The sequence below is a fragment of the Chanodichthys erythropterus genome, chromosome 8 (genome assembly GCF_024489055.1).
Source record: "Chanodichthys erythropterus isolate Z2021 chromosome 8, ASM2448905v1, whole genome shotgun sequence".
Lineage (NCBI taxonomy): Eukaryota > Metazoa > Chordata > Actinopteri > Cypriniformes > Xenocyprididae > Chanodichthys > Chanodichthys erythropterus.
Window position 1 is genome coordinate 20,361,537 of NC_090228.1, and position 14,973 is coordinate 20,376,509.

At 39.2% G+C, this 14,973-nt stretch overlaps 1 protein-coding gene across 14 annotated transcripts in view; it reads right to left on the reverse strand.

The window, feature by feature from the left end:
- celf2 (cugbp, Elav-like family member 2) overlaps positions 1-14,973 on the reverse strand; it is a 175,811-nt gene that overhangs the window by 93,362 nt on the left and 67,476 nt on the right. Inside the window, exon 1 of one of the 14 annotated variants that reach the window (XM_067392264.1) lies at positions 5,980-6,254. The exons of 11 other annotated variants lie outside the window; for them this stretch is intronic. In XM_067392264.1, the coding sequence (XP_067248365.1) occupies positions 5,980-6,056 (77 nt within the window). In that variant the 5' untranslated portion in view covers positions 6,057-6,254. Of the gene's footprint in view, positions 1-5,979; positions 6,255-14,973 lie in introns of those variants that run through there. 2 more of the 14 variants (XM_067392271.1, XM_067392275.1) reach the window with 2 other exon arrangements.

The following is a 14,973-nucleotide window of genomic DNA, read 5'->3' on the forward strand; positions in this document are numbered from 1 at the left end:
TGTTCTAATCAGGTCTTAAAAAGCAAAGGAAAAATTAAAATCATTCAATACGACTACATAATGATGCATTGAATAGCAAAATAAATAGAACTAAATGCAATAAAATAGGCTTAAATCCCAGGTGCATTGCTTCCAGTTCAAGTCTTTGTATTTGCTTTCTTCCTTAAATATCATGCTATTTTATTTAAGATGCCTTCAAAGGAGCTACTAAAGATTAGCATAACCAATGTCGATCGCATATGCTGACTGATATCTAAAAGTGTTTTATTTCTCTTATTCTCACTAGCATTCAAATTCAAAATCCCAACAATAAAAAATAACTAGCTGATTACCTTAAAAGTCCAAAGATATTGCTGGCCCTTCATACTGCTCCTTCAACACTTTCTCCGACAAGCAGATGCGATGAGACCTCATGTGATGCACGAACTAAAGGCTATCAGAGGCTTCACACATATAGGCTGGCAAAAACACAGGCATGAGGGATATAGTACTGCTCGCCCATACAAATGCACATCTGAAACACGTTGCAACTTTATAGTGTTGAAAGGAAAACATTGGCCTTGAATTTGAAAAAGTCAATCTTTGTGTAACATACACATCTTTTCAACATGCACACACACACACACACACACACACACACACACACACACACACACACACACACATTTACTGGATGTGCAGGAGTACTCCCTGCCTAAAATACTACCACTGTAAAACCGAACAGTGAAATAAATGAAATGAAATTAGTTCGATTCACTCAAATAATAATGAAAGTTCATTGTACTTAATAGAAAAAAGTTGCGTGAACTCAAAAGTTGATTGTAGTAAGCTGAACTTAATATGATTGAGTCACGGCAGATTTCTAATTCCCAGCATGCTTTGCGTCGGACTGTATGAGGAAAATAAATGTTGAAATTAAGTGCTATTTAGTGTGTTTTTGCACAAGATTAACATAGGGAGACATAATTTAGTGTTTGATGTTGTGTTATGTTGTGATTTCCAGGGGTTCTGTTATGTTAGTTTTGTAGGGTTACCGCTGTGGTGAAGAGTAGAGCCTGTGGTTAGGTTGAGGATGAGCTGGAAAACTTTTAAGACCACATATATTGTATGTTTTTTGATTATACATGCAAGTATGTAATGACAGTCTCTTTGATAGTTATAATAGTAGGTCCCACTTTATATTACATGGCCGTAACTACTATGTACTTACATTAAAAAATAGGTACAATGTACTTTTTGTGTTCCTATTGTATTCCAAAACACTTTTGCTGCTATTGAGGTGGGACATGGGTAAGATTAGGGATGGGTTTGGTGGTATGGGTAGGTTTAAGGGTGGTTAAGGTGTAACGATGTAATTATAAATGTAATTGCAGAAATTAATTACAGATGTAATTACATGCAGGTATTTTTTTTTAAAGTACAATGTAAAAAACATGTATGTACACAATAAATGCATTGTATCAAATGATTAATTTAAGTAGTAGTTAAGGCCACCTAATAATAAAGTGGGACCTAATGTGTTCTCAAAAAATTTAAGTTCTACTAACTTAAAAAATGAGTTAGTTTACTTAAATATTTTGAGGTAATAAGTTTCCTCAAATGTTTTGAGTATTATGAAGTTTTACAGTGTGGCATCCATTTTTGAGGAGGCTTTTTGACTGGGACATCAGCCATTTAAGGAAGCGGTTATTGCATTTTGATGAAAGATTATGAAGACAAATATATTAATAACATGCACCGATGAATCGTGCACAATAAGACCAGGAACGTGTATTAAGAAAGTAAACAGGGTCAATTTTGATTACAAGATGACTTTAAGGTTGGCTGATTGTGTGCCACAGCTCCTCACACTCATTAATCATCCCTTTATCTTCCAGCAATTTCTGGAATGAAACTGCTCCCTGTAAGTGCTGGAGGCATCTCTACCCTCCCTCCGTCTTTCCTGTCTTCCTTCCCTTCAGTTTATGTCTCATGCTCTAGGTTGACAGCAGATGTGAGGAACCACTCAATAAGGTCATGGGTCAAAGGGTACAGACTTCCCAAAGTTTGTGTCTGTGAACATAATTGTAGAAAAAGTCACCCTTTTGAAAAAAAAAAAAAACCTGAATCAAAATACAAACTCAATCTTGCCAAACAATATAAGTGTTTCAGAAATCAAATCAACAACTAGCGATGTAATTTCCCCACATAAAAAAAATAAATTATAACTTATATTAACTCGACAAACTTCTTTTTGTGCTTATTTGTATTCATTCTTGGAAAAGCCTGTACATGGAAGCCTGTTTCCACCAAAAAGTAATTGTAAGATAAAGATTAAAATAATAAATAGTCAATTTATGTGATATAAAATCGCTATTGTGAAATATAAAGTTGTAGCGGTGAGTTTTGCATGAGCAAGAAATGTAAAAATCTAGTTCTTTCCAGAAATTTGCTTCAATTTGCATCATATTTGCAGAAAATATTCCTCCATATCGCCAACATCCCCTCCCACCGATCCTCCGACAAAACCTCCAGTGGGATGGAAAACAAGTTCAGTGAACCCAACACGGGAACTCTGATCAGCCTCTCTCTCTCATGTCCCGCACACACAATAAGAGCTTCTTTGTGTCCTGGAGGACTGCTGGAGTGTTCTCGGATCTAAAATTAAGTTAGCCTGTCAAATGACTTCACTTTACTGCAAAACAAAAAGCCAGAATCCAGAATCAACAACAAAGTTGGCAGCTGAGGTGGCTTACGACAGGCAGAAATGTAGACTGCGCAGTTGGGGATTTAAGGGACAGGTGTTTTATATTCTCACTCGAGTGCGTGTGTGTGTAATGTTTCTCTGGCAGAGAGGTGAGCGGCTTATCACGTAGTGAAGAGAGAGATTAGCAAGTATTCACTCGCTGGAACACGGGCCAGCTGGATGCCGCCCGTCCACCTTCTTACGTGTGTGTGTAATGGGAGACTGATAGCAACACCTTGTCAGAGAAGTGCTAGTCCATGCTTATGGTGAACTCACCTGTCAGCGAATTCACCTACATGTCTTGATGTGAGAAAAGAGGCATATGGGGACAGTAAGAATACAAATGAATAAACCTGGGAGCTGAACACAACAGAAAGGCCCATACACAGATAAAGAGAAAAATTCATGAGAGAAAAAAAAATAGAACAAGCTTCTAAAGACCTTTTGATAGCTATCACATGATATAACTGGAAAAAATGAACAAGACCTCTTCACATTTACTCGTCATAACAGAAGGAAATAAAGAGATGAGGCATGATGAGTGCAAGATTTTAACCAACCAGTTCTGATAAAGCACATATATTAAATCCAATTAACTAAATTGCTGGTTCTCAACTTTTTTAGCTCCAAGGCCACCTTTTGTCCAAGGCCCTTGAATATAGGAAGCTGATATGCACTTCTGTTGTGATAAAAAATAATGTCAAAAATATGATGTACATCTTTATTTTTATTTCGGGGGTGGAGCTTATAGCATCATTAAAGGGATAGTTGACCCAAAAATGACAATTATCCCATGACTTACTCACCCTCCAGCCATCCTAGGTGTATATGACTATCTTCTTTCAGACGAACACAATCTGAGTTTTATATTAAAAAATATTCTGGCTCTTCCAAGATTCATAATGGTAGTAAATGGCGCTCACAAATTTAAAGCCCAAAAAAGTGCATCCACCCATCATAAAAGTAATCCATATGGCTCCAGGGGGCAATAAAAGCCTTCTGAAGTGAAGCGATGGGTTTTTGTAAGAAAAATATAAATTTAAAATTTTCTAAACTATAATAACCAGCTTCCGGCAAATGACCGTACGCATCGAGTTACGGCGGAAACGTAATTATGATGTAGGATGTAGGAGTAGACGCCTCTCGCGGTTCAAACAAACAGGGCTGTGCAAAAAACTCAAGCTCCTCTTCTCTTATATTGAAATCCTTCAACATTAAATTTCTCATTTTAGACTTCTAATTCGTGACTGGTGTTTTGTTTTGCTCTATCCTCTGTGTTTCCGCATTCGTGAATACGTCTTTTGTCGCATCAGAGGTTACGTTTCCGCTGTAACTCGATGCGCACAGCCGTTTGTGGATTACTTAGCTGTATGGATTGCTTTTATGATGGATGGATGCACTTTTTTGGGCTTCAAAATTAAGGTATAGCTTATAGTTATAGTGAAGGGTAGTGTTATTGGTTGCAAGGGAAACGCGATCATCAGCACCACCTTAATTTCAGTCAGATGCTGTTGTCCTTAGACTGCTGTGATATGTGGTTCTGCAGTTAGATATTTCAGCCTAATGAAGGGTGGGGCTTTAGCTTGGATAATAAATAATATAAGGTACTCTAAAGAGTATTTTCATAGAAGCAGTTTTGTACTTCTTTCCCCTTAAAATAACATGAATAGTTCACAATAAGACTAGGGACGTTTTCCAATAAGACAAAGGTCATTTTGTCTTTAAATTAAGCTCACCACAACAAACTAACCCCACCCCAAGCTCCAAAGTACATATTTTGCCATCCTTAGAGGAGAGTGAAGTCATTATTTAGTCTCTTCATGAACTATTTGTAATTTCGCGGGCATTTTAGGGTGCTTAACTCACGTTCTGTCTCAATTTTTTTCCCCAAAAGATATAAACAAATAGCAGACTGTCACATTATTTCAACTGTAAATAGCTGGTAGATATGAACAGGGAGGAACTGTGGAGTAAAAAGTAGAGAAACAGGGGGAACGAGGTGAAATTCTCACCACAAAACAAGCGCTCATCAACCGTTAGGAGTTAAAGGCGAGCGGACGTAAGTGGGACAGCGGCAGCGTCTGTGAAGAGCTCGCGCTGCATCAAACTATCCCTCGCGCCCCGCAACGCTGCACTTTAAGTGAATTACGTGTCCTGTGCTTGCTCTAATCTGATTTCGGCAACACATGCCACGTAACAAATCAAATTTGAAACAACCCAGATAGAGAAAGAGAGGGGGGAAGAGAAGGGGAGTCAGTCATTGCGCATTCCGATGGTTTAAAAGCAGAGACGGAGCGGCGCATGTTTTCAACATTGAGCTCGAGCCATTTCAGTCACATGTCTCTTGCTCATGCACGAGCTGACACTGCGCTGCGGATCATATGCGTTCAATTTAAAGCAATTTTTCTGCTATTTAACGCTCTGATGTGTGCTATTAAATTATAAAGTCGGCAAAAACAACAGGCTACAAACGAATAGGCCTACCATACACTATATTTTCCACTAAAATTATATATCTGATAAAAGGTACATCTGTTCATTACAATAGAAGATGGCGCATCTTTTGTTATCTACTGACAAAAAGCTGTATAGTTTTTTTGTCAGTGGTTGAGAGACTGTAGAAGGTAATTGGATGTAACAACACACCCTGAATGGTTAAAAATGTCGTGGACACCAGTCATCGGAGGGTTAATGTGCTCATAGCCTACTTTTGAATCCCTTATCTATCACACAACAACATCAAATCCATTGTGGATGCGCGTGCACGTGCAACAGACGCGTTTCAATAATGTTGATGTTGATAAAATATGAATGAATCTTAAATGTCCAAGCAAATCAACTAAAACTGTCCAATAATCGGGTTCACTGTTTAGTTTACAGAGTATCAAAGTAACCCAAGTTCTTTAATAGTATAGTCTATCACATGCACGAATAATAAGATGTAATATCTGTGAACCATTGTATTTAACTACATATTTTAACTACATATTCACTCTGAGGCATGATTCCGACTGTCCGACTACGGAGCACTAAACCCAACGTGTTTATTTCCCCGACGCGTTTGAGCAGTGGCACAATGAATGCAGTTAAAAAGCAAAAACAACATTAGCACCATCAGCCCCGTTATCTGATTGCTGATAACAGAGCGCGAGGCGCAAACACACTACCTCGTGCCCTATTTGTCAACATGCTCGCGCCGAACAAGATGACAGAAGAGAGCTGAGGAAGCAAGAGATAAACAGTTAAACGCTTACATCCTCTCTCCGGCACTCAGCAATCGTCCCTCCACCATCATCTCGGGTAGAAAATCCAGATTGTAGGACGAAGTCATGATTAGGTTGACCGTGTTGTGCGCCGCTGACTGGATAACGCCCGCCCTCCGCGCGAGCCTGCCTGCCGAGTTTGGGCGCGCGAGACAGAGAGGGACAGGTGCAGCAGCGCGAGCGGCACTGGGCACACACACACTAACTTCGCTTGTCACATTCTTTTCCTCTCACCCATTAGGCTGTTTTTCCTCCACTATCCCTTCAAAAAATCCCTTCTTCTCAGACAACTAGCGCGAGTCCGGAGCGTCAAGCACCGGGAAGGGAGAGGCGTGGCTGCTCGCGCTGCTGCTGCTGCAGCGAGTTTTTAACCAATGCATCCCTGAGCCATTTCAAACGGTCTGCTCTATATAAATGAAAGAATGAATTAAAGTATCTAAAACCATATGGCTTTCTTTCTTTATATAGAACACAAAAATACAGCTCCTATCCAATGTACAGTAATATTTTCATATTTTTTTATCACAACATTTTTTTTTTCTTTTGTCAAATCAACTTCAATAGTTAATGTGGTTCGGATAACATCATATTTTGAGTTTCTGTTGATTAAAACGATCGCCTTCATTGTATCAACTCAAATGTTTAATTTCAATGAACTCCAAATTTTAAGGCAACCAGGTAACTTAGTTTTTTTTTTAAGTTAAACCCACAATTATTATTATTATTATTATTATTATTTACAGTGTAAGTGGATGGGGACTGGAGCTGTCAAGCTCCAAAAATGACAAAAAAAAAAACAAAAAAAACTGGTCAATATGAATTTGCTGAAAATATTGCCTTTCAAAATAGAGCAATACAATTCACATACATTCAAATATGGGGCATAAAGATCCATTGTCTTTTTCTTTTTTTTTTAAGTTCAACGTCTCCATTTTCCATTCACTTTCATTGTAGCCAGAACAAAGTAACTCAAACCGAGCAAAAATGTCTTCTTTTGTGTTCCACAGAAGAAAGAAAAACATACTAGTTTAAAACAACCCAGTATTTTTCATCTAAGCCTTCAGTATGAAAAGCAACCATGCATTGTTCATATTGGTTATTACGGATATGACCATAGACAGTTGTAGTCTAAACCAAAAACAGATTAAGAGATGAAAAATGAACCATTATATATTGAAGATTTATTGCATCAGAATATTTAGTGCATCGAAAGAAGAATGCAATACGAGGCGCATCCCAGTTTTACTGTGCTCATCCGTTCATGCGTATAAAAGAGCACATTTTCTTTTTGTTTTCCCCTCGCGTGTCCCCAGGGGAAGGGGGTCTCGAGCCGCAGCTCTTCAGAGCACGTGCAGGAACTAGGTCATGGGAAACACTCATGCTTAATGCGTATATATACACACAAATGATGGCGAAGAAGACGATTTTGTGCATCACATTCTGTAGCGCTTGACCACATAAAATATAAAGATCTGGGAATATGCAGCCTGAATTAAGAACCATTAAAAAAGTGCATAGCCTAGCAGTTCATGCTTTTAAATTGTCTATCGTATTTAGATAACAACATATCCAGCCAAAAGCTTTCAGAACAAAACAAAAATCCATAATGGGCCATGCTTGTCCTTACAGGCCAAGTGCAATGAAGGACTTCAGCTGTCATTAAAAAGCTGTTGCGTAGAATTAAAGTGCTATAACTAGCAAAAAACGGTTAAATTAAACCCAGAGAAAATAGTTTTAGCAAACTGTGATAAACAAAACATGTGTTGTGGTCTGTTATGACCTGTAGCCAACAACGTGCTAGTATTTGCATGTGTTCAAGGGTGGTGTTTGTGCATGCAAGGATGCACAATCAATATTTCCTTCTTACTGTAACATTCATGAGAAAATAGAAGACAAAACTAACCCTAGAGCCAGATCCTTGGAGACAGTTTATGATTTCTGAAATGATTTTACACAAATTATTATAATACGCAAGCCAGTGGGGTCATCTTTCCCTCTAAGAAACACTTGTTAATACCGCCTCCAGCTTGGACAGTCAAGCAGAGGTGACTCATAAAATAATGAAATAATAAATAAAGTAGGTAATATACAATACATAATGACATTATTCCGAGTCAATATATGTAGGCCTAAAACCACAAACACAAAATAATCGTACTTATACTGCTCACTGACCTAAAATATCAATTTGTGCATCAATTACATACCAAAAAAAAAAAAAAAAAATCAATTTTGGGGAAAAAAAAGAAAAAGAAATGCATTGTGAGTTCCGGACAGGTTTATAAACAGTCCGCTGTTTGCACACAATGTGATATCTACTACCTTGAGCAAATATACCATTACATAATGGATTGTGCAATAAAGAAGCAATTTACGAATGCCTGGCATTGCTGTTCCGCATGTTATGGAGATGATGAATTCACTAAATGGGCTTCTATTTGGAGAGAAATTCAGCAATAAACCCAAAGCTTAGAGGAAAGAAATAGGGGTGAACATGAAGGAAAGGTACTGTAGACTGCACGTACAATGCTAACAAAGATTATTTGTGTATGCACAGCTGTATGATGCAAAATAGATGCATATTTCTGCTTAAAAAGGTACGTTTACCGTACTAGCCTATACATCAAGACTCTTTTCAAAGAAACTCCTTTTCTTCAAAACCAAGCCCTCCAAAGACATGGCAGTCAACACAATGTACTGACTTGAGAGCTAAACGTTCACGTGACTAACTAAAACCTGCTAGCAAGTAAACAGCACATACACTTTGTTTACTAGTCTTAAGAGTTTTAAGGACCTAAACCCAGTAGCTTTTAGGGGCAAATGCAGAGCCAATTTTTCCATTCCAGAACCGACTTTTCTGCAGTGGAAACACATTGAACAGTTCTATATCGGGCTCTGGCACCCTGTACGTGGAAAAGGGACAACAGGGATAGGAGTGATTTCTCAGAACATCCATTTAACTGATATCTGGCAGGTAGTAGGGACAATTTACGTGTGGTATTAGGCGGCTTAAGCAGCTCGGAACATTAACTCACGCCACAGACCTTCATGTCGCCCCCTGAACATCTTTCAATCTTTCCGGCTTCCTCTTCTGTGTCCTTCTCTTGGGGTTAAGAAGTCTGATGAAAGCACTTAAGGGCTGATATAATTCTCTCTCACAGAAGATAATGGAATTTAGCCACAAGACGTCTTTCATTTGGCTTTCTTTCTTTCTCGCCGTCTCTCTCCGTCTCTCTCACACTCTCAGGTCAAAGGTTTCCCTGTTCTTCCTCCTGTGGTTGTTATTGTTACCCTTTTACCTCTTTCTGTTCTTTTGTTGTCATTTTTTGGTCTTCTTTTCCTCACCTCCTCCCCAGGGGTTTCGGGGTTATAGCCTGAATATTTTCTCTTGCCTTCAACCTGTTTACTACATTACCGTTGTCTCGCATTACTGTGAGTAGAGAGTTGCCAGCGGTTATTTTAATGACAGTAGACCATGCGAACACACACATCAAGCGGCAATACGGATAACCTGCATTTTTTCGCTTAAACTACTCACCAAAGCAAGGTAAACGAATTCCAGGACCAACGACCTCATTGATCCTGGAACAACATTTCTATTAACCAATCAGATTTGAAGGATATGTTTACAGTTAATGTCAAGTTTAGGCTTACAACAAGGTTTAGGGCTTCTACACCATTCATATAGACAGGGCCCATTTAGGAATAAGTTCATATGGGTCACATTTCGGGCAGCCCCTGTCTGACGATTTTGCAAAAGTCACATATAGCTTCACAAATATGATGGTTAAAATATTGTGTAGTTTATCTTGTCTTTTATGATTCATATCATGGTGCATTACAATGATAAACTCTTGCAAATATTTTATTATTTTGGCATAAAGGCCCAGAGCTGAGCTCCCAGTGTCCTCGCAGCATAATTACGCCCCTCTTCTGCCTCATTTTCTTGGGGTCCTTGTTCTTTGTGTTCTCTCTTTCCCTTGGTATCACACCTTCTCTCTCTCTCTCTTTCTCTACGCCTCTCCCTCTTGGGTCTGGACCCAGCTGGCCTATAACACGTATTGATTGACCACGTAGGAGGAGAGCAAGGAGACAAGAGAGAAAGAGAGAGGGAGAGAAAGGCAGGCCCGGCAGGCTGCAATGCACGGAGACAAAAATAGTACACCAGGAGTTCAAACCACACAGAGAAGGATAGAGAGAGAGAGAGAAAGGGGTGGGGGCAGGGAAGGTAGTTAGATGAAGGGGATAAGATGAAGGAGAACATGCTAAAGATGGCAGATATGGGGCAGGAAAAAAGACTCCATGTATTAGCGGTGGTCTTAAAAAATCGAGGAAGCATAGCAGCCACAAAGGGGGGTTCTTGTGAGCACTCTTCGGAAACTTAAAAAGACAAATGCTCTTCTTCTCCATCACTGGTCTCAATGGTATTTTTCAACCCGGTCTCATAGGAAAATCGTACCTGTGGGAATGTTTTCGCCAGTCGCCAAAATACGTACCAATGCGTATGTATCGCTTCAGTTCCCAGAGGCAGTAAAACGGCAAGCGCTTTTAATCATTTTCATACACAGTTGCGATTACGGGGGTCTGATTATGGATTAATAAAGATTCGTTTTCACGTCTCCTCGGACAATATCATGTTATGAGTTTTTTTTTTTTTACCAAAGTGCACGCTTTGTAAACTAATATCTTTTGGACTTTGCATCACTTAACCAGCTCCATAGGTTTCGCTTTTTTCTGACATAACAAGCTTGCTTTGTAGCTCAGCCGATACGGAGTTGTACTTAAGGCGAGGAATCCCTGGGTACGAATCCCGTGAAAGGCGAGTCACGGTACGAGAGCTCAAAGGGAGATCAAAACGAGCTAAAACGGTACGATTACGGACGCTTTTTATGTCACATTTGCTTTTGTTAACACTATCGGGTAGGTTTAGGTTTAGTGTTGGTGGTACGTTATTTTTAAAATGCAATGGAGAGCAAATGTCAAATCAGAACCGCAGTGATTTGTCTAAAAACCAACGTCATAAAAAGTACCATATTCACCCTATTATCTGTTCTGGCAAAAAAAAGAAGAAAAATGAACGCGCTTTTAGCACCGCTCAGTGGACATTTCACATCGAAATTGCAGCAATACGTACGTATTGGTACGTATTTTGCAACTTGCGAAAACGTTCCCACGGGTACATTTTTCTAATGAGACTAGGTTGGTATTTTTTTTAGGTCGAAATGAAGGGGTCTCTAATTGAACGATTAAGCCCAACATAACTTCCAGAACTGCTAACATCGCTTACAGCACCTTTAAAAACCAAAGACTCAAAATGGTAGAAGTCAGCATGGCCTTATTGTAAAAACATGCCTCTACCTACATTTTTGAAAAACTACAATTCACTGCAATTTCTGGCTGAAATAAAAACAACTTTTTTTCACCTTTTTACACAACTTATGACCTCAAAACAAATTTACCATAGAGCATTATTTGTAAACTACTACATTTTGATGTGCATCACATATGGTGCTTTTCCACTGCATGATACGGTTCAGTACGGCTCACTTTTTGGTGCTTTTCCACTGCATGGGACGGCTCGGTTCAGAACGGTACGGCTCGCTTAAATAGTACAACCTCAGTGGAGGTTTCAAGCGAGCCGTACCGATACTAAATGTGACGTGTAAACACTGTAGATCACTGATTGGTCAGAGAGAATTGTCACTACCAGTGTCATTGGTTTTGAAACACAAGATACCAAACCTGCTGGATTTAAATAGTCAGTAACAGCCACCGTGGTATCATTTGTTCGCAAAACGACTTCACACGCAATTTGAAAAAAGAAATGGCTGTATTGTTGTCACTAGACGAGGTGCAGACTCATTGGTAGACGAGGAATGGATCCACGGAAGTAGGCGCGGCATAACTATGCTATCAGTCTAAAATCGTATACTTTGAAGCGGTAATAAACCGCATTGAAAAAGCAAACCGAGCAAAAAAAAAAAAAGCAAGCTGAGCTGAGCTGAGCCGAGCAGTACCACGCGGTGGAAAAGCGCCAACATAGTTCAGGCGGAAGCTATAAATCTTATAGTTAAAATTTTTAATTCTTATTAGATCAGTCATATTTGAAATATGCAGTATATGCACACCACGTATCAGTTGAATTCATGCAGCAAGCTGTGCAATGCTTGACAAGCATAAACACCTATCCTGTGGTCTGCTTACTGACAGAAATGTAGATATATTGAGGTATAACAAAATCTCTACCTTCTGATTCATTTGTATTGTTGCACAATATCTACGTCAGCCCTAGCATTAGCCATGTATTTACATCCATGTATGGACATACGGGCTGCCAGCGGTCTGTCAGAAGAGTGTTTGGGCTCATGAATATTTGATTAACTCATGGATTATGTAAAGCAGTGAGCGTGCTCATTTGGGTGAGAGCACACACATACATAAGCATACTCTCAGTTACGGTCTGTTTCATACTATAGATATTTTGCCTCAGGTCATATAATTCTCAGATAAACATGCACAGACATACACACATGAACTAATTAATCTGTCATTTGATTGTCTCTAAAGCTGCCTTTTCACTATCTCAGACTGGAAGTCATTCATTTCCAATGAAGAGTAGTACAGGAACTGCTTGAGGTTGTAGACCGGATGGAATGAATTCTAATTAAAAGCACTAAGTCAGAATTACCACTCTGTACTATTCCTTTAAAATTGTCCAAAATAATCAGTTTATAACTACATGATAATTACATTAATTACACCTTGAAGACCTAATATTCTTTTCTTTTGTCTTTTGCTTTTATTTTATCATGGTGAATAGGGTAACGGCTTATTCACGACCAATTTAAAAAAATTGCCACTACGGGACAAACTGCAACAACCATACACAATGTCGGCGATATTACAAGTTAAGATGGCTTAAGGCCTTTTAGTTCTTTTCTGTGAATCAGTTGATTCGATTCACAAAATATGTCTGAATGATTTGTTAATGAATTGGACTAATCCAGTTATCAATTTTAACTCGGTGTCTCAATGATTTGGACGCAATGGTTAAAAGCTTAACAAAGGGGAAGATTATCAGTGAACAATGATATGAATTTTGGTCTGTTCATCACATAAAACTATTGTTTGGACAGTATATAGTGCACAATTGTTTTAGATTCTGTAATGAAGCTTGAAAGGCTTTTGTGTTCAATGAAAGACAAAGTCTTTTTGCATTGGTATGATATTATGGTGAGTTTCTGGAGTTAACTATCCATTTAAACTGTCAACATGTTTCTAACTACCTATTTGAATAAAAACACATGTGGTTTAACGAAACATTTAACTGTAACTCTATCACCCCCTTGAGTATTGTGGTTTGCTAGAGAGTGCATAAGTGTAAGCCTGTCACTGTAATCTGGGATCACTAGCCTGCCTAATCTTCTACATTAACTCGACCCCCGTTGTTTACATTATCACCATGCCAACCAGCAGCAATGCTGACATCACAGGGCATCAACAGCATATCCTTTATATGCTTTAATGCATTCCAGCCTAGACTCCCCTAATGTTCATTTCACATGCTTCTCTGTTCTGTCATATTGATCTAGAGCAAAATCTGCCTCCTAAATCATAAAACCGCCCAACATTCAAACTAAAGGCCCATTTCTGCCTCCTGCTATCCCAGAATGCCAACCATGGAGTGATTGTTGCCCAGTGCAGTGAACCTTACTGGTTTAATTGAACAGGTCTTGGGTAGCGAAATTGGAGTTTAAATAAATTTGCCATTTCTCTCCAAGTCCAACATTCATTAAAGAGCCTTTTTCTCCTTTCCTTTCTCTATCCATCTCCCCCCATTCCTTTGTTTCAACATCCCTCCCCCCGTTTCCCTCATTAAAGCAGGACCCTTAGAGTGCTGGTCACTGCTTCTCATTTATTTTCATTTGAAACTCGCGCAGCTTCGCTGAGCCACAGCTCGACGGAGGGCACCTAGGGACAGGTCATTCTCCTATAACACAAAACCACCCATTTCTGCAACATACTCGCACATATATCCCAGAATGCACAGTGACAGCAGCCTGTCGCCACAGCCACACACAGACACAACCGCCATCGCCTTGTTTCACCACAACGAAAGGCTTTCCAAGCCACTAATTGCAGAGTACAAACTCTAATTTTTGTAGCGGAAAGTCGGCAGTGCTGTACGAGTGGTTTTAGGAAGAAAGTGTAAGCTCTTATGACAGTCCGTTAAGAACTGACCTTGTGTTATCTGTGATTGCTTAACACTTTAATTTCCTGTAAGAAACACATTCAGCCTTAGTTAGAGCATTTAAGTGAAGTGATGTGTAGCCAAGTATGGTGTCCTATACTCGGAATTCGTGCTCTGAATCTCACCCATCCAAGTGCACACACACACACACACACACACACAGCAGTTATATTGAACATACACCGCCTGGGGAGTGATTGGGGGTTAGGTACCTTGCTCAAGAGCACCTCAGTTGTCGGTAATGGAAATAGCGCTGTTCATTCACTCCCCCTACTTACATTTCCTGCTGTTACTGAGACTCAAACCCGCGACTTTTGGGTTGCAAGTCCAACTCTCAAACCATTAGTCCACAATTGCCCCCAAATAAATAGCTTTGTCAGCTAAAGTCTTTAAAAGAACACTCATACAAGCTTGCTGCAATTGATAATCTAGTGACCTACACAACATCCTAAATGAACATTTAAACTTGACTATGATGATTAAAAGTGCTGTCTATGCAGGCAGTTAATCAGGTTTTTGTCCAAAAATGATGTCTACGCTGGCGGTTTATCAGGTTTCGAGACTGTGATGTTGAAAATTGATGTCTAGGTAGGCAGCCCACTAGGTTTTGAGACATAAATAGCATCAAAAAACGTTTCAGATATATTCAAAATCAGTAATATTACACCTTACTATCAAACGTAAATAAAGTCATTGAATTTCTAGACATCATTACAGTACATTCGGCATCAGAC